Consider the following 21,732-nt stretch of genomic DNA (forward strand, 5'->3'; position numbering starts at 1 on the left):
ATTTCCTTTTACTAAATTTTAGATTAACCCAATGACTCAAAATAAATGAAACTTGCATCCAGCGGGCTCCGGCTGGTCGCCAGCCCAACGATGGAGCCATGGAGATGGAGGTAAACACAATCAAGCGCAGCGCCATGCCTCTATTAGTGCAGTACATCTCACCTTCTAACCGAAGTGTGAGTTTGGATACTCGTGGGACGCGCAGGTGCTCCTGCTCGATTAGTTATATGACCTGAACAGGTGGCTGCAGTGCTCCAGCTCGATTAGTTACTTGACGTGATCTGAATTTTCAGAGATTAGCGGCGTCTTTTTGACCTGATCTGAATTTTCAAAATTTAGCTGTGGTGGCACTGGACCACCCATCGTTGTTTGGATGGAATCATGGAAGCAAAAGCAGAGTAAGCCATAGCCATTGCCGCGGCCGAATATAGGAATCGAACGAGTATACATCAGCCCACGTGTTATGTGTATATGCATCGATTTACTAAGCAAACATGTATAAAATTGAACATTACTGAATGTCAATCAGAATTAGATGAGCATTCCCTATAAACATATATCTTCCACTAGTTCAGCTTGATACACTTTCTTAGCTTTCTTCACCAAGCGATCCAATTCATTTCTTTTAAAGGCCCTAACTCTACGGGCAGACGCCACTTGACTGTAGGTTCTCAAGCAAGCTACCTTCAGCCTGTTTGTTTGGCTGTGGCTTGTCGTAAACGATCGTAAATTTCCAATTGAAACAGTATTTTTCTCTCACACAAACCAGCCAGCAGTACTTCTTCACAAACCAGCAACGATACGAACCAGCCAACCGAACAGGCCGATTATCTTGGCATCATATTTATCTGCATCACTCAGCAACTTTGATATCACGTCTTCTGGAAACATCTGAAAGAGAATATATATTAGAATGTAATAAGTTTAGAATGTGATAAGTTTGGACCGTTTATTTGTCCACAAATCCAGTTCATCATCAAAGGACCAAGCATGTGGAGATTGATCTATATTTTGTTCGGGAACATGTGGCCCTTGGGGTTGTGCGGGTTCTACATGTTCCGACGTCCCTTCAATATACCGACATATTCACCAAGGGACTGCCCACTGTTGTCTTCGTCAACTTCCAATCCAGTCTCAACGTCCACTCCTCTCTCGGTTGATACTGCAGGAGGGTATCAGAATGTAATATGTATAGAATGTGATAAGTTTAGAATGTGAAGAGTCATGTAATTTCCCTATATAAACTCCTACTCAATGAATGGGAAGTGCTAAGCCACTTACACTAATTATTCCAACAATATAGCCCATCACACGGGTGCGAGTGATACATGAAATGCACTGCCGAGCAAATGAGGATGCATTCACACAAAAAGTACCTTATCAGAATCACCAACTTCACTTCTTGATATGATCTTAAATGCTGTTGCAAGTTTCAGAGGGTCCCAACTCTCTTAGTGAATGCCAGACACCTTAAGGTAGTGACGAATGAGGCACAAGTTTTGATACTCTTTCTTCTCAACATCATCACATTTAAACAAGACGCGCGCTGTCGCAACAATCTGCTCATTGACCTGGATACAACGAGCATTGCATCATCACAGAAAGATAAATACAAAGGCAAAATTTTCTAGAAAAAATTGCATAAAAAGCTTTGGTCCATGAAAATGAAGGATCTTAGTGAGTACACAAGCTATTGTAAAATTAAACACTAAACGACAGGGAGCTATAAAGAAGTATGGCAATTGGTGAACTCACCATCTCTGGTTCGACATAAAAGCCATAACGACGCAGTAATATCTGTAGTCCTTGACTCATAGGGAGGCGGTCCTCCATAGACAGCTGTGATTTTTCTCCAGGCACCAGTTTGTGCATGAGATGCTTCATGCCCCACGTTACCTCCATTACAAGTTAATTATGCAGGCAGTTTATCCCCTGAAAAAGTCACAGAAAGATGGCACTCAAACTTGTTCACGCATTTAGGTGGTGTTTGGATAAAAGTGACTAAAACTCAGGAGGTGTGTCGGGAGGATGTTGCATAGGGTGTTCGGATACTAATAAAAAAATAAATTACATAATCCGTCAGAACTCCATGAAACGAAATTTTTAAGCCTAATTAATCCGTCATTAGCATATGTTTACTGTAGCACCACATTGTCAAATCATGGACTAATTAGGCTTAAAAATTCGTCTCGCAAATTAGTCGCAAACTATGCAATTAGTTTCGTAATTAGTATATATTTAATACTTCATACATGTGTCCAAACATTCGATGGGACAACGACTAAAATTTATGAGGGGCAACCAAACACCATCTTAAGCAAACAAGGAGCATACAGTACTTACCAAGCTTTTTCAATGATTGATTTATATTCTGGCTTCCCAACAAGCAATTTCGTCTTAGGGCGGTGCCACTTCATGATCATCATTGTAAGCTTTTCATCAATACCAGTATCAACATTAATGGCACTTGACTTGTCATCAAAGGTTTGAAATTCATTCAGCCAAACAGTCTGATAAAAAAAACAAATATGTTCAGGAGCAAAGAGAAGCAATTAATCAAATATCTTGCACTGTCTCAATCTGGGGAACCTATTCTCAACTCGATATTTATGTCCGAATTGCAATGATATATACCTTGTTTAAGGCCTCATTTACCAAACACTTGCAATGTAATTAAGCGATAGTATCATGTGTTCTGTGTATTTTAAAAACTGAACGTGGTGGTTTTCTTCAGTAGTAGCACCACGTCAAGGTTCAATATAATCACCCCTAGGTACCAGTTAGCCAGATACTAGATAGAAATTGACGCATAGATATACCCCCAGATTCTAGACCGTGCGTCAATCCCTTAGAAATCTCCTAGCACTCACTCCAACCATTTAGCAAAACTAGCTTAATTTTGTGCATAATGACATCATGCTACATGCTTTACCAACATAAGTTTTGATCATGTTAATAATAGTAAACAACTAATGAACAGCTCGCAATATTGTGTTGATATTCCTCCCTTAATGCAAAAAGAACTTGGTAGTTTGGCGACAAGCAACTGAGGGAATATAAGAGTGATAAGGGAAAAAAAGAGTGGTAATAATAAGGGAAGGGAAGAAGGGGGCACTCACATCTTCTGCCAGAAAATGCTCAGCAAAGTTTACCCAGATACTCTGGAGACAAGGATAAAACAACAAGAGGAAGCAGGTACATTATCATTAACCGAGTAACGAAAATCGAAGTACCTCGCATTACGAAAATCGAAATACCTCTATGGCATTTGGTACGTAGAGGCCGATTGCATAAAAATTGAAGACTGCGAAGCCAGTAGGAGTCTCAAACAGGAGAGAGGTCATCCCATGAGTCTCCAATAAGTCAGCATCTGCGAAACAAATAAGTCAAGCAAAAACAAGCTGGGATTGCCAAGAAAAGCGTAAATAAACGAAGCGCGAGGCCGGCCCTGGATCCGACGCTAAAGGCCATAGCCTCCGGGTGATCCGTCGCGGTGGTTTGCTAAAGGTCATAGCCTCCGGCTGAACCGCCGCGGCGCACTACCGTAACCACACCCATGCCTACCGACGCCAAAATGCCATCCGAGGACTTTGGACTCTTTTCTTCCTCTTCTGCCCTGTCCTTTCCTTTTACTTTCACGAGCTGCTCGCTGGGACGGAACGGAGGGAGTTGGACAAATGTAGAACTGGCAGCCGTAGTTCTTTTCCGTTTTCGCTGTCAAGACCTCGAGAAACCGGCACTTACAGGAATCGAAATGAACAAGATGGAGTTCATTGTTTGAAATCCTTCGTCTTCGCGGTACTGAGGAGCGGCTGTTCTCCATGGCCAGCCTTGGGGGCGTCGCTGCCGTGCTGTAATCCATGGCTGGCGTGGGGGAGGGCGGCGGGGAGGCGCTGCAATCGCGCTGCCCGTGGGGGCGGCCAAGGCGAGCGGGTCGCGCTGCCGTGGGGGCGCTGGGCATGGGGAGGCGGGCGGCCGCGCACGCTCGCTTGGAGAAGAGAGCGCTTGTATGAGACGGGGGGAGTTTGAAGAAGACGAAGAAGGGAGTTGAGCTTCTGGAGAACAGTGGTGATGATCAGTTGATCGCGGGGCTGTCAAAACAGCTCCGCGAGTCAAAATGAAGCTTATAGCATGGAACTGTTGCGGTTTGGGAAATGGAGCTGCAGTTCGAGGCCTTCTGAACGTCCAGAAGGAGGAGGACCTCGATGTTCTGTTATTGTCCGAAACTAAAATGGATGAGCGCAGAATCGAAGGCTTTAGGTGGAAATTGAGGATGTGTAATATGATGGTGAAGGATTGTGATGGGAGGAGTGGGGGCTTGGCTATGTTTTGGAAAAGGAGTATTAATGTTCATGTTCGTATGATGTCAAAACTTTACATCGATGCAGATGTGACAGGGGGAGATGGGTTTGTCTGGCGATTCACTGGTTTTTACGGTGAGACGAGTTTAGAGAGGAAGACTTTGTCATGGAAGACGCTGCGGACATTGAACGCAGCAAGAAGACTAAGCTGTGAAAAGAAGGGTGGCCAGCCACAGTCCCAAATATGCATGGACCGCTTCCGGGAGGAGTTGGAGGAGTGTGGCCTCACTGATCTTGGGTTTAAGGGCGATCCATTCACCTGGAGGAATCAAAGCCATACAAGGAGCATTATATTCGGGAGAGACTGGACCGGGCAGTTGCGGATGGTGTTTGGAGGGAGCATTTTCCGGCTGTCAAGGTCACTAACGGTGAGCCATGACACTCGGATCATCGTCCTGTGATCATTGACATGGAGTGGGGGCGAGATAGACCGTGCTCGCGTTGTTCTCCACCGAGTTTCCGTTTTGAGGCAGAGCGGGTGCAGGAGGAGCAGTGTGGGGTGATAGTTGAGAATGCGTGGAAACTGTCTATGGACGTGCGGGCGGGTCAGGTCTGGGAGTGTCGAAAGAACATCGTCGGCAGTCTTCCGAGAGGTATCCCACAAAGGTAGATTGATCGACAGAGATGCGTGTAATCGAGAACAAGAAGGCAACAGAGACACACAAGTTAGACATATTCAGGTCATCACTATGACGTAATACCCTACTCCTGTGGTCTGTTGGATTATATTGGCTATCGTATATGATATTGCCTGAGTTTAGAGAAGGTCTCTGTCCACCTTATATAGTCCGGAGGATAGGGTTACAAGTCGGTTAGATCTAGGAGATAACTGAAAAGTAATAACAGATTACAGGAATCGTGGGATCATACGTATCCTAACAGATCTTGTAGTATCCCCAGGATGTCTTCCCGGTGTCTTGCGGGAGGCACCGAGCAACGTCGTGCCCCGTAAGGCTTCGTCTTGTGGGCTGGGCCACCCCTAGGGGCGCAGCCCATGTGGTCTGCCATGGGTATTTGGGGCTGTACCCCCACAACTAGTTCCCGAGCGCCTTGTATCCATTGTGCAACGCCGTCTTGAGCTTGTTCGAGCAGGTGCGAACAGAGCCGAGCAGTCAGACTCATGGTCCGCCCACCGTGATGAGTTGCCGAGCAGTTGTGAGCCTTCGCCGAGTAGCGTGAACCATCGCCGAGCAGCATGAACCGTCGTCGAGCAGCGTGACCCAAGTACAACTTGCCATAAGGATGTAAGGAGCTCAAGTTCAGAATCGAAAATTTCTTCGCAGTGGACCAAGTGTGCTCACTTAGAGTCCGACCACGAGAAAGGGAGATAGTCTTCTTCAACTTCAAGAGGCGTAGAGTCTTCTAGATTTAAAGCAAACACACTCACCGTAAGGTGAAGTGTGCCCACTTAGTCCCCGAGCCTGACAGTAGGTGACATAGTCACGTGGTGTCAGAGTCCAAAGTAGGAGAAACATAGAAGACCAGCTGAGCAGGCAGCCAATCCTCTGGCGTAGCCTCGAGATGAGAAAAGCACATTCACCATAAGGTAAAGTGTGCCCACTTAGTCCCCGAGCCTGTCAGAAGGTGACGTGGTCATGTGGTGTCAGGGTCAGAAACAATAGTCAACAGAAGAAAGCTTGCCGACGTCATCTGACATGCACGTATCAAGACCCCAGACGTGCTGCCTAAAATCAGCACCCTGATTCGAACAGCATGGAGCAGCTTGATAGCACACCGATAAGACGTAGCAAGACCCGACCACCAAGGGAGTCCTCAGCTTAGCTGGCTATGTCCGAGCACCGAGGAGCCCTCGGTGTGGCTAGCGATGTCCGAACACCGAGGAGTCCTCGACGTAGCTGGTGATGTTCGAGCACCGAGAAGTACACGGTGTAGCTGTTAGCTGGCGGTGAAGTCCGTCCGATAGGTGGTCTGACCACCAAGGCGATGATCATCTTGTCCAATCCCAGAGCGTAAGCTCGTTTGACCGAGCTGTGCCCCTGCGAAACAAATGTGTAGAACAGATAGTATATGACGTAAAAATAGAATATATGAACTCCGGAGAAGAATCAACAATAGCGTATTCAGCTCGACGACCAGTTAATGTGTAGCTGAGTCTCCAGCCCTAGCTAGCCTGTTAACCATAACGCGAAGCGCGAAACCCATGTGCGTGTAGGAAGAACAAAGCGTCGCTAAGGAGCCGCTGCCGACCACCCATAACACAAAGGGTAGACGCTCGTGCACGTGTAGGGAGGAGCCGGAGATAGGGCCGTCTCTGCAGGCGTCCGAACATCAACATGACTGTTCGGGGGTTCGCCTAAGACTTAGCTGTATGTCATCCTTAAGATGGTATATGTGAAAGAAAATCATTTAGAGAGCAAGCATGGAGAAAACAACTCGGAGAAACATTATGGCAATATACGAAGATTAAAGAATATTTAGAAAAATGTTAAAGCGTGACTTAGCTTTAGACAGAACGTTTGGTCGACGAGGGAGTAGGCGGCGATCTGGTCGATGAGAGGATGGACATCTCCAACCTAGTTGGTGAATTTGCCCCATAGGGCATCTTGATAAGTGGCGGCGAAGTTGGTGAGCCCGAAGGGTAGGGCCGCAGCCCCTAGAGTTTCCTAAGCAGCCTCCGATAGATCTGGATCGGAGCATGGTCGGCGCTGAACCAGAGTGGCCAGAGCCAATTCTGTGATGGAGAGGCAATCGGCGAGCTTATGGCCAACACAATCGATGGATGTGATCAGATCATCGCTGTTGATTCGCCTCCTCTAGTAGCGGGGGAGCGGGTGGCGAGTTGTCGATGAAGATGACCTTAAAGGTGGTTCTGAGATCGGATCTACAGTCGTAGGTGTTGGGGTGATCGGTGTAGTATCGATCTGCACCGGCTCGATGAGCTCTCCCACTCCGTCAACGTTGATGATCCACGAGATTAATCCGACCGTGAAGATCTAGTCCGGCTATGGGAGGGACGAAGAGCCTACGGAACATACCATCTTGCTCGATCTAAAAACAGCACGCACACCCCTACCTAGCGCACCAACTATCGACAGAATATTGTCGGCAGTCCTCCGAGGGTTATACCACGAAGGTAGATTAATTGGTAGAGATACGTGTAATCGAGAACAAGAAGGCAACAGAGACACACAAGTTAGATAGGTTTAGGCCATCAGTATGACATAATACCCTACTCCTGTGGTCTATTGGATTGTATTGGCTATCGTATAATATTGCCTGAGTTTGGAGGGGGTCCCTACCCACCTTATATAGTCCGGGGGGTAGGGTTACAAGTCGGTTAGATCTAGGAGATAACCGGAAAGTAATAACAAATTACAAGAATCATGGGATCATACGTATTCTAACAGATCTTGTAGTATCCTTGGGATATCTTCCCGGTGTCTTGTGGGAGGCGCCGAGCAACGTCGTGCCCCGTAAGGCTTTGTATTGTGGGCTGGGCCACCCCTGGGGGCGTAGCCCATGTGGTCTGCCATGGGTATCTGGGGTATCCATGGGAAACCTGGTCGGCAAAGCTTTCTGAGCTGGTTTTTACTAGCCCACAGCCATCGTCGACGCTGAAGACCTCATCCGACGTTGTGAAGGATGCCAATTTTTCTCCAAGCAAATATACGTGTCGACACAAGAACTACAGACCATCCTAGCTTTCTAGCCCTTCGCATGCTGGGGACTGGACATGATCGGTCCCTTCAAGCCAGCGCCAGGTGGTTTTTGGTACGTGTACATCGCCATTGACAAGTTCTCCAAGTGTATCGAATACAAACCGCTTATTTCGGCCACTGCAAAGAAAACAGTCAAGCTCTTCGAAGATATCATCCATAGATTCAGTCTCCCGAACAGCATTATCACCGACCTCGGAACTACATTTACTAGCCATTATTTTTGGGACTTCTATGAAGACCGATGCATCTCCATCAAATACATCTCTGTTGCCCATCCTAGAGCCAACAACCAGGTCGAATAGGCGAACGGCATGATCCTTGATGCCCTCAAAAAGAGACTATATCAGAAAGAAGAAAAGCAACCGGGCAGATGGCTCAAAGAGCTACCAGTTGTGGTCTAGGTATAGCGCACTCAAGCTAGTCACAACACCGGTGTGTCTCCATATTTCTTGGTCTATGGCTCCATACTACCAGGAGACATTGCCTTCCGAGCACCTCGGGTGGAACATTATGATGAAGAGCAAGCCATAGCTGTTCAGACAGAGGACGTCGATAGGGCCGAGGAGGAACGCCTGATCACCTGCGTCCGCACAACCAAATATCTAGAAGGCTTGCGGAGATACTGCAACCACAACATCAAAGGTCATCCATTTGCTATCGGTGACCTCGTTCTCCGTAGAAAGCAAAAAACCGAAGGGATGCACAAGCTCTCCTCCCCCTGGGAAGGGCCTTACGTGGTCAAAGAGGTTACCCGACCAGGGTCTTATCGGCTATGTGACTTGGACGGAATTGATATCCCCAATTTATGGCATATCGAGCACCTCATACGTTTCTATCCTTGAAACGCTCCAAATATGTATTCTCCACCACATGATGAATAAAGTTTTGGTCACCATAATTTGTCTCTATTATTTCTCCATTATGATTTAATCTGCACTTACGGTCACCGAGCTCTAAGCTACTCCTTAACGAACTCCAATACGAGATCACCATAAATGCTCCGCCACATTTCTCCATATCTCCAATACGAGATCGCCATAAATGCTCCACCACATTTCTCCATATCTCCAACATGTGATCGCCATAAACACTCCACCGCGTTTCTCTATATCTCCGAAATGTTTCACCAATCGCCGAGCAGCACACGTTTTGTTCTATACTCTATGGAGAAGGCCCAGTCTCTGATCTCTCCCTACACGTGCTACGGGCTCCATGCTCTGCGTTATGGGTGGTCGGCTACGGTTCCTTGGCCACGTCTATTCCTCCTACATGTGCACAGGTCCATGCTCGATGTTATGGACTATGGGCTAGCCAAGGCCATGAGTACAATAAAGAACCAACTGTTCGGACGCCACTTATACTATGTATATCTCCAAATTATTTCGCCAACTGCCGAGCAGCACACGTTCCGCTCTATTCTCTATGGAGAAGACCCAGTCTCCGATCTCTCTCTACACGTGCTACGAGCTCTGTGCTCTGCGTTATGGATGGTCGGCTGTGTTCCTTGGTCACGCCTATTCCTCCTACACGTGCACGAGCTCCGCGCTCGATGTTATAGACTATGGGCTAGCCAAGGCCAAGAGTTTAGTAATGAACTAAATGCTCGGATGCTACTTATACTACATATAATTGCGTTAGGGTTAATACTACAATGATTTTTTCACCGCAATATTAGCAAACTGCATAAACATGCACATGTCAACATTTATACATATATATAAATGATTGTCTACACCCTTGCGCGTTTTAATTACCCTATTAAGTATTATAGCAGATTCTCCGAGCAGATCATTAGACTTCGCCATCGCCATCCATCTCGCCGAACAGGTCGACGTCGTCGACTAGCTTCTTCGCCATGTCTTCCACCTCATCTTCTAGTTACTGGTGCTCCGTCATGCCCATCCCTCTAGCGAATCCGGCCCCTATCGCCTGAAGGTCAATGGCTGGGTAGTGGGATCAGACCACTGCAAGAGCATGAGTAACGGTGGTAATGGTGGAGTCGTGGTTGAAGCTCTTGAAGTTCTCCCACGCCGCCTTACACCTATCGATGATGGTGTCCGGGTGCGGCTGAAAGGTCCTTGTTTGGTTTTGGTAATTGAGTGACAACTTAGGTGGACTAATTATGTTTATGTGAGATACACAGGTGATTAGTCCACAGGTACATGTGTGTGAGCAACATATGCCATGAAGGTGAAAATGGCTTGGAGATGTTGCAAAGCTCACACATGTGATGATGAAGGAGCTTAAATGCACATGAGACATGACATTGAGTCATGTGATCAAGGTGGAGAAGATCAAGATAAGACTTGGCTTGATGGACCGGTTGCAAGCGTGAAGGGCAAGTCGAAGGCTTTAAAGTGATGGACCGTATGGCGGTGAAGCTTGAGCAAGACTTGGCGCCGATGGATGATAGCAACGGTGAAGAGCAAGTAAAGTCAAGATCGATGAACCAATATGATCATGTGATGATATGAAGTGGATCATATCATTATTGATTGTGTTGGTGCATGTGTTGCATCGACATTAGAGGAGATGGAATGGAATGCGCAAGGCAAAGGTATAACCTAGGGCATTTCATTTTATCAGTCATAGGTGTGTAGAGAAGTTTATGACTAGGTTTAGGATAGATGGTTGTACTATCAAGAGGGGCAAATTTGTTTGCATATCGGTCATCTAGTGTCACTCGAGTGATCTAACTTTGCATCGTCGCTAGAATCGAGTGGCGTGGCAAGTTGAGTGGCTAACATCCTTTGGAAAATGATTATGAAAATGCTAACACACATACACATGGTGGTGTACACTTGGTGGTGTTGGCACATTTACAAAGGAGGTGGCACATTTACACTTGGTGGTGTTGCCTATTTTCTATTGCGCCGGATGCAAGTTCTTGTGGTTGGCACATTGGAGCAATGGTGAAGAAGTTAGAAGTGAAAACGAGTTGATCGTGAAGACGCTGGCGTCGGTCAACTGACCGGACGCTGGATCTGAAAGCACCGGACGCTGGCAGGCTACGTCTGGTCAGGCTGATGTACGGTGATGCAGAAGCTGGAGTGTGACTGGACGCTGTGCTGCGTCCGATCAAGTGTGACCGAACGCGTTCGGTCGAGGTCGGTACCTTACTGGAAACGACCGAACGCTGGGGGTTCAACGTCCGGTCAGTTGAAAGCTGCTGTGTCCGGTCAAGTCAAGTGACCGTTGGAACCGGGACACGTAGCCGTCTGCGGGTGACCGGACGCTGAGGTCCAGCGTCCGGTCAACACGACCAGAGCGTCCGGTCGGCCCAATTTTTGCCCAGTGAAGGGGTAATGGCTAGTTTAGCCCTTGAGGCTATAAATAGAGTGGCCTTTGGCCATGGCTAGTGTGGAGCACCTTGGAGGACTTTGTGTCCATGCTTGAGAGTGCTTAGGAGCCCTCCATCACACACATACTTGATAGCGATCATCCGATTGTGTGAGTGAGCGATTCTAGTGCGATTGCATCGTGAGGTTGCATTGAGTGGCACTAGGTGATCAAGTTATAAGCCGGTGGTGCTTGTTACTCTTAGAGGTTGCCACCTCCTAGATGGCTTGGTGGTGGTCTCCGTCGAAGCGTGAAAGAAGCTTGTGCAGCGCTCCGGAGAAGTGCTTGTGAGGGGCATTGTGCTCGCCCCGCGGGAGCCGCGAAGAGCAACTCTAGTAAAGCATGTCATTGAGCTACCCTTACTCAAGGGGTAGGTTCTTGCGGCGCCTGACGTGCAGGCTTAGCAGGTGATGCTAATTAGCCACCAAACCATCAAGTGAGCGGTCGACACAACGGGGACTAGCGTGTTGGCAAACACATGAACCTCGGGAGAAAAATCATCATGTCAACCTTGTTCTTCCCATTGGTTTGCATCCCCATTACACAAGCTTGCAATTACTTTTATACATATTAAGCTTGTGTAGTTGCTCTTGTAATTAGATAGCTTGTGTAGCTTGCTAATTACCTTCTTGCTTGTATAGCATAGAAGTAGCTCCCTTGCGTGGCTAATTTGGTTTGTGTAACCTTGTTAGTCATATTACTTAGTTTGTGTAGCTAAGTATTTGCGCTCTCTAATTTGGCATTGGTTGCCTTGTTATTGAGCATTGCTAGTGAACTTAGTTGGCTTTGTGGTTTTGCTTACTAGCATGTGTAGGAGCTCCCTTGTTGCTTAAAGTACTAGTGGCATAGGTTTGTGTGACCTTGCTTCTAGAATTGTTTAGGAGAGCTCTAGCTAGCCTGGCACCTTAGCTGCATAATTAGTATCTTTGCAAGGTGCTAGTGAACATATATAGAGGGGTATAGTCTTGGCTAGACCGATTGTTTTAATTCCGCATTTATATCGGTTAGCCGACGCGATTAATTTTAGAAAAGACTATTCACCCCCCCTCTAGTCCGCTATCTTGACCCTTCAGCGGCGGCCTGCCGTCGGGCTGAGGAGCCACCTCCATATCAATGCAGTCGAGCATCGGCTTGATTCCAGCAACCACGGCGTTGAGCTTGTTCCTCTAGGTCCTGGCCTCCTGCTCCAGCACATTGAACTGTGCCTTGGTCCTTCGACGGTAGTCTGCAGGTGTCACAAGGAACCGTCAAACAAAAGAAATCATTCCAGCAACAACTCCGACCATGAAGTACTCACCTTTTAACTCCTCGGCCAGCTTCGCCGCCCACCTAGCTGTCTTCTTCTCCTCCTCCTAGAGTTGACTGACGACTTAGCGCAACTGGCCAAGCTCTGCGTCTTGCCCTACAAGCATAACGGTCGTCAGCAACAATACGATTTTAGCAATGTAAAGTAATTTTGCCGATCCGCCATACCTTTCTTCTGCTTGGAGACTTTCCGCAGCTGCTTGGACTTGGTCTTCAGCTACTTGGAAGCACCCGTCAGCTGCTCGAAGACGATGGCCAGCTGCTCGGACCTACCCTACAACTACTTAGACACAGTTGCCAGCTACTCGGATAGGACGCCCTTCTGGTACTCCAGATCCCACGCATTGGATTCGGCCAGGTCACGCTCACGTTGGGCCTTCTGGACGTTTTTCTCCATAAGTTTCAATGCCTCCTTTAGTTTTTCATTCTCCTTGGCGAGGGGCTCCATCCTCTTGATCAGCTGGCATCGTTGTTCGGCAGTCCGAGCTATGCCCTACAAAAGCAACAAGATTATGAAGAGCTCCAAATCTCCAATGACAAACACGAACATTGGTGACGCAATGTTAACCTTGATCTGTTTCACCGTCATGGAAAGGGTGGATTCTAGCCTCTTGAGCTCCTTGGTGGTGTCGTCCTCCTCAATGACCACCACTTCATCGCCCCGCTTGCAGATGATTCAGACAGCTTGAGGTCGTGATTCCTCATGCTCAATCTCTTCCACCTCGTCCTCTTCCTCCGCAGTGGGTGGCGCCACCTAGGGCCTTGGTGGCCGCACAATGCATCCGACCATGCTCTTTTGGCTGCACCGGCCTCACTGCCCTAGACTCAGGCACGGCACCAGCATCTTCAGCATTCGCTGCTAAAGACCCGGTGGTTTCCATCATTGCCCCGGGCATCACCACCGACCTGTTCGTCATCGGCGCCAACCGTTCATCGCCATCAAGTCCACCAACAGCGGTGGTTGACTCCTTCATAGGCCACCGAGCACCTAGGAACTCTGGGATAGGATCTATTGGCATCGTCTCCGCGCCATGACCAGCCCCTGGTTGCTCACCAGTCTGGATGGATGGATTCAACTCCTCCGTATGCCTCGCTCTGCATCAGATTAGCTCGTTAGTCGCCACCACGATAAAGATCCGATAGCAAAATAGCTCTAAGGCAAGGATACTTATGTGTTGGCATGTTGGTACACTTTTATGAACCGGCATTGCCTACCCGAGCCCCTAGGCGTGGCCCTGGGGTCTATTCCCGCACCCTAGGGTGGAGGTCTCGCGGTCTCCGCCATCGGCCTCTCCTCCGCTTGCCGCTCCGGGACTCCCCTTGCCTGCTGCTTGGGGAATCCCTTCGCCTGTTGCTTGGGGACTCTCGCCGCCTGCTGTTCAAGGACTCCCTCCCCTCCCTTCGATTGCTCCTCTGCGCATGTGTTGCGCGAAGGCACCTTCGTGCTTGGTGGAGGAGCCATTGGAACTTCGTCGTCATCCAACCACTTGGACATCGCCGCACTCCGTGTCCTAGTGGTCTGGTCACCGCCAAGCGAGATGCCGCCTGACTTATGGGGGACAGCACCCGCTGTCTTCCTCTTCTTCTGGGCCAGCTCATCTACCGCTGCCCTCTTTCCCCGGACTTTCTCCGACACCGGGGGTGTACTCTCTATCCGACCAGCGTCGATGCCTCCGAATTCCGACGAGGCGCTGACGGCACCCTCCTCAGGCTGCGTTGGTGGCGAGGCGTCTACTACCTATGGCTAATTGCCCCTCGGCATGCCTAAGAAGTACACCGTTTGTTTCTACGAATGAATCTTTCCATAAGTGAATCAGTTCACTGCTCGATAATGGTACAGGATAAAAAAAGGATCAAGAACACATAATTGAGATGTTTACCTGAGGGGGTGGGTTCTTGCAGTTAAAGGGTCTCGTTTGCCTTGACACATTGAACGAGGCAAATGGAGCGAATAGCTCTGCGGCCCGCTCTTGCACATCATCCCTCGATAGCATCTCCGTCCTCTCCCGGATGCCGTCGGTGTCCCCCTTGAAGTCAAAGCCCGCACTATGAAGCTTGCCGCCACCAATCCACCATTGGTCTTCATGCCCTTTGTTAGGTCAAGGAGCTCCCTCACCTGCTCCATATCAGCACTGCTTGGCCTCTCCGATCAGCTTTTCTGGCTCTCCGGGATGTGGTCGGCGTCGCAGCGGATGATAGGATAGCTTTGCTTCATATAGAACCATCTGACATTCCACCCCTTTAGCGACGTGTTCAGCGGCACAGTAAGGTACTCGCCAGTCATTCCATCGCGTAGTTGAAGGTACACACCGCCGACCACCTTGGAACCACCGCCGTCCTTCTTCTTCAGCCAGAACAGGTGATGGAAGAGGTTGAAGTGGGGAAGGATTCTGAGATACGCCTCATAGAAATGGATAAAGATAGATATGTGCAATATGATGTTTGGGTGGAGGTTGCACATACTAACTCTCCAGAACTCTAACAAATCCCTCAAGAATGGATGAACAGGAAATCCTAATCCACGCCAAAAGTAGTCCTCAAATACTACAGCTTCATTGGTATGAGGCATTGGATAGGGCTCACCAAGGGCCGGCCGCCATCCGACAGTGACGTGGTTAGGAAGAACACCGCCTCCACCAATCTGTCGAGCTCCGTCTCCTCCGTACGCGACGGCACCCACTCTTCGTCACGACTAACTCCGGCGCTCGCCTTCTTCGGGTTACCAGCTCCCTTCTTCGGCGCCATCTCTCACATCTGGTTTGGGGTGGCGGCGGAAATGCGGGCAAATATGAATCTAGAGGTGCGAGGACTGAGGAGGAAAATAAAATGGCAAAGTGACAAAGGTGGGAGCACGGGGTGCGGCAGCGTAGTTATAAAGCACCCCCCCACCTCTCGCATTCGAGGGTTTTTGGGAAACCGCTCCTGGATTTGCGCCTCTCTGAATTCTCCGCAACCGCGTGGTGGGCTGTTACCTGGGCCTTCGCACAAATATAGCCCATATCGCTCACTTCTCGCCGCAATTTGTTACTTCTCACCGAATAATCGCTGACTTCTCCGCCGTCCGTTACGGCTCAGTAATTACTACTGTACAGCCATTACTTTGGTATTTTATCCGCGATTTGTTTTCTCCAAAATTTCCACTTATGGCTCTGGGACTACGTCAGCAATACGACTTGGATCCTCACCGCATTGGGGACTTTCTTCTGATGACTGCTGTTTCTGACCCTGGCACCATGTGACTACATCACCTACTATCAGGCTCGGAGACTAAGTGGGCACACTTCACCTAGCGGTGAATGTGCTTTTCTTATTTTGGGGCTACGCCTGGGGACTGGCTGCCTGCTCGGCTGGTATTCTACTTTTCTTCTACTTTGGACCCTGGCACCACGTGACTACGTCACCTACTGTCAGGCTCGGGGACTAAGTGGGCACACTTCATCTTGCGGTGAGTGTGTTTACTTTAATCTAGAAGACTTCGCGTCTTTTAAAGCGGAAGATGACTATCTCCCTTTCTCGTAGTCGGACTCTAAGTGGGCACACTTGGTCCACTGCGAGAAATTTTTTGATTTTGAACTTGAGCTCCTTACACCCTTATGGCAAGTCGTACTTGGGTTCACACTGCTCGGCGACAGTTCACACTGCTCGGCGACGGTTCATACTGCTCGGTGACTGTTCACGCTGCTCGGCGACGGCTCACAACTGCTTGGCAACTCATCACGGTGGTCGGACCATGAGTCTGACTGCTCGACTCTGTTCGCACCTGCTCGAACAAGCTCAAGACGGCGTTGCACAACGGATACAAGGCGCTCGGGGACTAGCTGTGGGGAGTACGACCTCGGATACCTACGACAGACCACATGGGCTGCGCCCCGAGGGGTGGCCCAGCCCACAATACGAAGCCTTGTGGGGCACGACACTGCTCGGCGCCTCTCTCAAAACACCAGGGAAATATCCTGAAGATACTACGAGATCTGTTAGGATACGTATGATCACATGATTCATGTAATCTGTTATTACTTTCCGGTTATCTCCTAGGTCTAACCGACTTGTAACCCTGCCCCCAGACTATATAAGGCGGGCAGGGACCCCCTCCAAACTCAGGCAATATCATACGATAGCCAATATAATCCAACAGACCACAGGAGTAGGGTATTACGTCATACTGACGGCCTGAACCTGTCTAACTCGTGTGTCTCTGTTGCCTTCTTGTTCTCGATTACACGCATCTCTGCCGATCAATCTACCTTCATGGGATACCCCTTGGAGGACTGCCAACGATATTCTGTCGACAGGGAGGCTGTACACAACGTGGCTTTGGATTTGACAGATTGGAGCCGGAATGTTTTGGGAGACCTTGAGAAGAGGATCAAGAAAGCACGAAGGGTGCTGGAGGAATGCCGTCGCAGACCGGTCACTAGCACTACTCCGGGTAGGCTTGATTTGTTGAAGTATAAGTTGGAAAGTCTGGAGGAACAAAAAAAATATTTATTGGAGACAAAGGGCGAAAGTGCATTGGCTGGAGAAAGGTGATCGAAATATGAAATTTTTTCACCAATTCGCTTCGGAAAGAAAGAGGAGCAGGGTGAGACGGCTTGTGCTGGATGATGGGAGGGCGGTGGAAGATGAGGGGGAGATTTTGGTGGCGATGACTAATTTTTATAAAGATCTTTTTGTTTCCCATGCATATAACAATATGGATGCTCTCATAAACTGTGTGGCACCTAAAGTTACAGCTGAAATGAACGACATGCTGCTACAAGAATTCACAGAAGAGGAGATTCAGCAAGGCCTTGATAGCATCGGAGATTTGAAAGCGTCTGGAATTGATGGTATGCCATCCCTGTTCTATAAGAAATATTGGAATATTGTTGGTGGAGATGTTATTAGGGAGGTCAAACAATTTTTGGATGGGGCCAAATGCCGGATGCATGGAATGATACAACCGTTGTTCTAATTCCTAAAGCTGAGCACCCAGAGAAGCTGAAATATTTGAGACCAATCAGCTTGTGTAATGTGGTATACAAAATTGCCTCAAAGACCAAGAGACAAGGCAATAAGGAGTTTGCAGCTTTGAAATTGGATATGAGTAAAGCTTATGATCGCGTGGAGTGGACCTTTGTGGAGAAGATGATGAGGAAATTGGGTTTCAATGATCGATGGATTTGTCTTATTATGAATTGTATTACTACGGTGAAGTATCAAGTGAAGGTGAATGGTGAACTCACAGAACAGATCATTCCTACTAGGGGGCTGCGCCAAGGAGATCCTGTTGGAAATATGTGCCTAAAATACATTCTAGATTTTGTTTGGAGGAAAAACTCATAGATAAAAAAATGATGCAAGTATATAACACAAGTAAACAGGCAACATACTGACTAGAACAGGATTGCGCAAAGAAATTACTCAATGATCCCGCGCAGAACGTAGTCGAACGTGTTGAAGTAGATGTTGCAGATCACCAAGCGATCACATGTAGACGCTGCCCAAAAACCTGATTGTCGCCCCGTGCAGGAGTCTCGCGGCAGTGGTTTCGGAGATCCCGCTCTCTTCAAGTCCGGTGCACGCCGAACTCAAAGGTCGACGAGGCGCAGCAGAGAGAAGCTCAGCACAACGAGTGGAAAGGTGAGCGTGTAAATGTGTACCCTTCAACCATGACGTCTCCTAGTTTTATAGGCCTTCATAGTGCATCAATTCCCCTCATCAAGCAGTAAAAATTGCCCAATTTAATAACAGAAAATGCGGCAATCAAATAGCAGAAACTGACACACCTTATTACTGTTTAAAACGGCAGTTTCAATCACATTGAAGCGCCATTACGCTCAGCATAAAAAATAGAAACTGCACAAATAATAGCCTGCTGTACACGTACGCGTCGTGCTCGTCACAAGTCACGCGATTTTTCACGCGAAAAATGCGCGTGAGCTGCGCGTGCGTGTAGCAACAGTCTCCTTCTCTCTCATTTTCACCTATTTTGCATAGAGAGGAGACTTCCATATTTAAGCAAGTCAACCTCTCCTTGAATTAACAATATGGGACTATAGATTGTGCATGCTTTGGAATTTTTCATATTAGACCAAACATGGGCCTAAATCCAACAGATCCCATGTCTCCTTATCTGTTGTTGATTTGTGCTGAAGGATTTTCATCTCTGATGAAGGCAGCAGAAGAGGAGGGGCGCTTGCAAGGGGTTTCTATATGTGCAACAGCCCCGAGCATATCTCACTTATTGTTCGCAGATGATTCTTTGCTACTCCTGAAAGCGATGAAAGGAATGCAAATCATTTGCGGCATGTGCTACAACTGTATGAGGCTTGTTCGGGGCAAATGATAAATCAGGAGAAATCCTCTATTCTGTTTAGTAAAAATACAGGACCACAAGACAGGATTAAATTCATGGAGATTTTAGATTTATCTCAGGAGGCAATGAATGCTAGATATTTGGGCTTGCCAGTTTACGTAGGGAATTCAAAGGCTCAAATTTTTTGGCTATCTGAAGGAGAGAGTATGGAAGAGGATCCAGGGATGGAAGGAGAAATTACTTTCCAAGGCAGGAAAAGAGACCCTTATTAAGGCCATAGCGCAAGCCATCCCGTTGTATGCCATGTCCTGCTTTGATATCACTAAATCCCTTTGTGATGATATAAGCAGAATGATTTGTAGATATTGGTGGTCGCAGCAGGATAAGGAAAGGAAGATGCATTGGGTTTCTTGGGATGTGATGAGCAAAAGGAAGGAGAAGGGGGGTCTTGGTTTTCGAGATTTACATTTGTTCAACTTGGCGATGCTTGCACGACAAGGTTGGAGGCTAATTCAGGACCCCGACTCTCTTCGTGGACAGATTTTAAGAGCTAAATATGGCTCACTTTTAACAGCTCAGGAAGAGCCGGGAATTTCCTACACATGGCGCAGTATAATTAGAGGTTTCAAAGCACTAAACAAGGGCCTTATTTGGCGAGTAGGAGATGGAAGTAATATTAAAATCTGGGATGATCCTTGATAGCCAATGATGTCACTCGGCGGCCAATAACACCAAAAGGGCAGATTCTATTGTCACGAGTTGAAGAGCTCATAGACCCAGGAACTGGTACATGGGATGAACAACTTGTCCGAGATATTTTTTGGGCGGAAGACGTGCAACATATTCTGGTCACACCCACGAGCCCAGGACATGAGGATGCCATTGCTTGGCATTATGATCGCCGCGGTATTTTCTCTGTGAAATCAGTTTACCATGTCCTGGATGATGAAAAAAATAGGGTCAGAACTCGCCAAGGAGGACAATGTAGCTCGACCTGCTCTACTGGCCATAAGGATCCTGTCTGGCAAAAATTATGGAAACTACCGTGCCCTCCCAAGATTAAACATTTTGTGTGGCGATTAGCGAGAAATAGCCTACCCCTTAAAATGAATATCCAGCGAAGAGGAATTATCCTTGATACCAGATGCCCGGTTTGCTATCTGCTGGACGAGGATGGTGACCATTGTTTCCTGAAATGCAAGTTTGTTAGGCAGTGTTGGTTGGATCTCCAACTTGAGCCAATTCGCCAGTCACTGCTATCAAAAGCCTCGGCTTGGGATGTGCTGAAAGAAGTGTTGCTTCTTAAGCAGGATGTGTGTTTAAAAATTGTGATTCTACTTTGGAAATGGTGGAGTGTCCGAAATAAGTTGAACAAAGGAGAGCGTGGGCTATCAAGAGATGAAGTCACATGTGCAGTTCTGAATCTAATGAGTGATCTCGAATATAGAAAACTGCAGGTGAACCCGGAAGTGGGAAATAGAGGACAGCAGGGATGGAGGGTTCCACCGCCGGGCAAGCTGAAGGTAAATTCTGATGGTGCATTCATTAAGGAGACATTGAGTGGCGGGTGGGGTTTCATCATCAGAGATCATGTTGGAGATGTTGTGGCAGCGGGAGCAGGGTGTCTTGCAGCGGTACCGGATGTACTAATGACCGAAGCTGTGGCTTGCAGCAAAGCTCTCTTGTCCGCAACTGAACTTGGAATATCTCGTATCCAAATTGAAGTTGATTCTTCAGTCTTGAAGCAAGCAATTACATCATCGGGCATGGACCTAGCAGCATGTGGTATGTTGATTAGTGACATAAGGGAGTTGCTACGTGATCATTTTGTTCCTGATGATGTCCTCTTAATTCCTAGAAATTGTAATGCCGAAGCCCATAATCTAGCTAGATTGGGTATGAGTTGGGACCCGGGTAAGTCATGTGTTTGGACGAACCCCTCCCAGAATTTGTAAGATGTTTGGTGTCTCGCGAGTTTGTCGAGACTGTGAGTTCAATATCAGGGCCATAGAGCCACCCCTTTGAATAAAAAAAAGAAGAAGAATGAGCTTGTCCAGGCTCGATCGGTTATTCGGTTTTGCGCTCCCTTCGTTCCGTCGAGCGAACGCCCTCGTGAAAGAAAAAGGAAAGGGCAGGGGGTAGAAGAGGGAGAAAAGAGTGCCAAAGTCCTCGAATGGTATTTCGATGTGTTGGGCCATGTTTTGTAACGGTGATCCGGCGAAGTCCACTTCCCATAATAATCGAATTCTAAAAGGCTCACCTCCAACCCAATCCCCAAACCCTCTTAGGCCACCTCCAACTCAATCCCCAAACACCTAACGCCGAATGGAGAGGAGGAATCGGATCTAGAATTGGTTTCGTGAAATCGCCTGACCAGCTAAGTCTCCGATCTAAGGTTTACATTTTTTTAGTGAAACAGGAGGGTCCCCCCTGGATTTTATTAAACAACGAACTAATATGAAAGGTTTACATTCGCATCCTTCCTATGACAATTTGCCCACAACTCTCTGTCGGTCAAGCAAAACATTGCACGGAGAGTCAAGTTAGAAACCCTCTGTCCTATAACCCACAAATTTGATGAGGATATGGGCCACTTTTTTTTTCAAATGAAAGGAAATGCTACTATGTTAGCTACCGCTGAATTTATGAGGTGAGGGAGAGATTATTGTGTTTATGCTTAACCAAAGAAATATTAGAGGAAAATTGGAAGTTTGACGTGATAAGCAACAGAAAATTATTTACTATGGTG

The 21,732-nt window shown here is 47.7% G+C and overlaps 1 protein-coding gene across 1 annotated transcript; it reads right to left on the reverse strand.

Moving 5' to 3' along the window:
• Positions 1-570: 570 nt before the first annotated feature.
• LOC136453418 (uncharacterized) lies at positions 571-18,350 on the reverse strand. Its single transcript, XM_066453991.1, has 7 exons — positions 18,089-18,350; positions 3,258-3,370; positions 3,120-3,161; positions 2,344-2,510; positions 1,756-1,932; positions 1,377-1,571; positions 571-1,162 (listed from the first exon to the last, which is right to left on the reverse strand). Exons 2-5 carry the CDS (start codon positions 3,342-3,344, stop codon positions 1,926-1,928), a joined length of 303 nt encoding a protein of 100 aa, XP_066310088.1. The 5' UTR covers positions 3,345-3,370; positions 18,089-18,350; the 3' UTR covers positions 571-1,162; positions 1,377-1,571; positions 1,756-1,925.
• Positions 18,351-21,732: the final 3,382 nt, after the last annotated feature.

This window comes from Miscanthus floridulus, chromosome 5 (assembly GCF_019320115.1).
Source record: "Miscanthus floridulus cultivar M001 chromosome 5, ASM1932011v1, whole genome shotgun sequence".
NCBI classification, from domain to species: Eukaryota; Viridiplantae; Streptophyta; class Magnoliopsida; order Poales; family Poaceae; genus Miscanthus; species Miscanthus floridulus.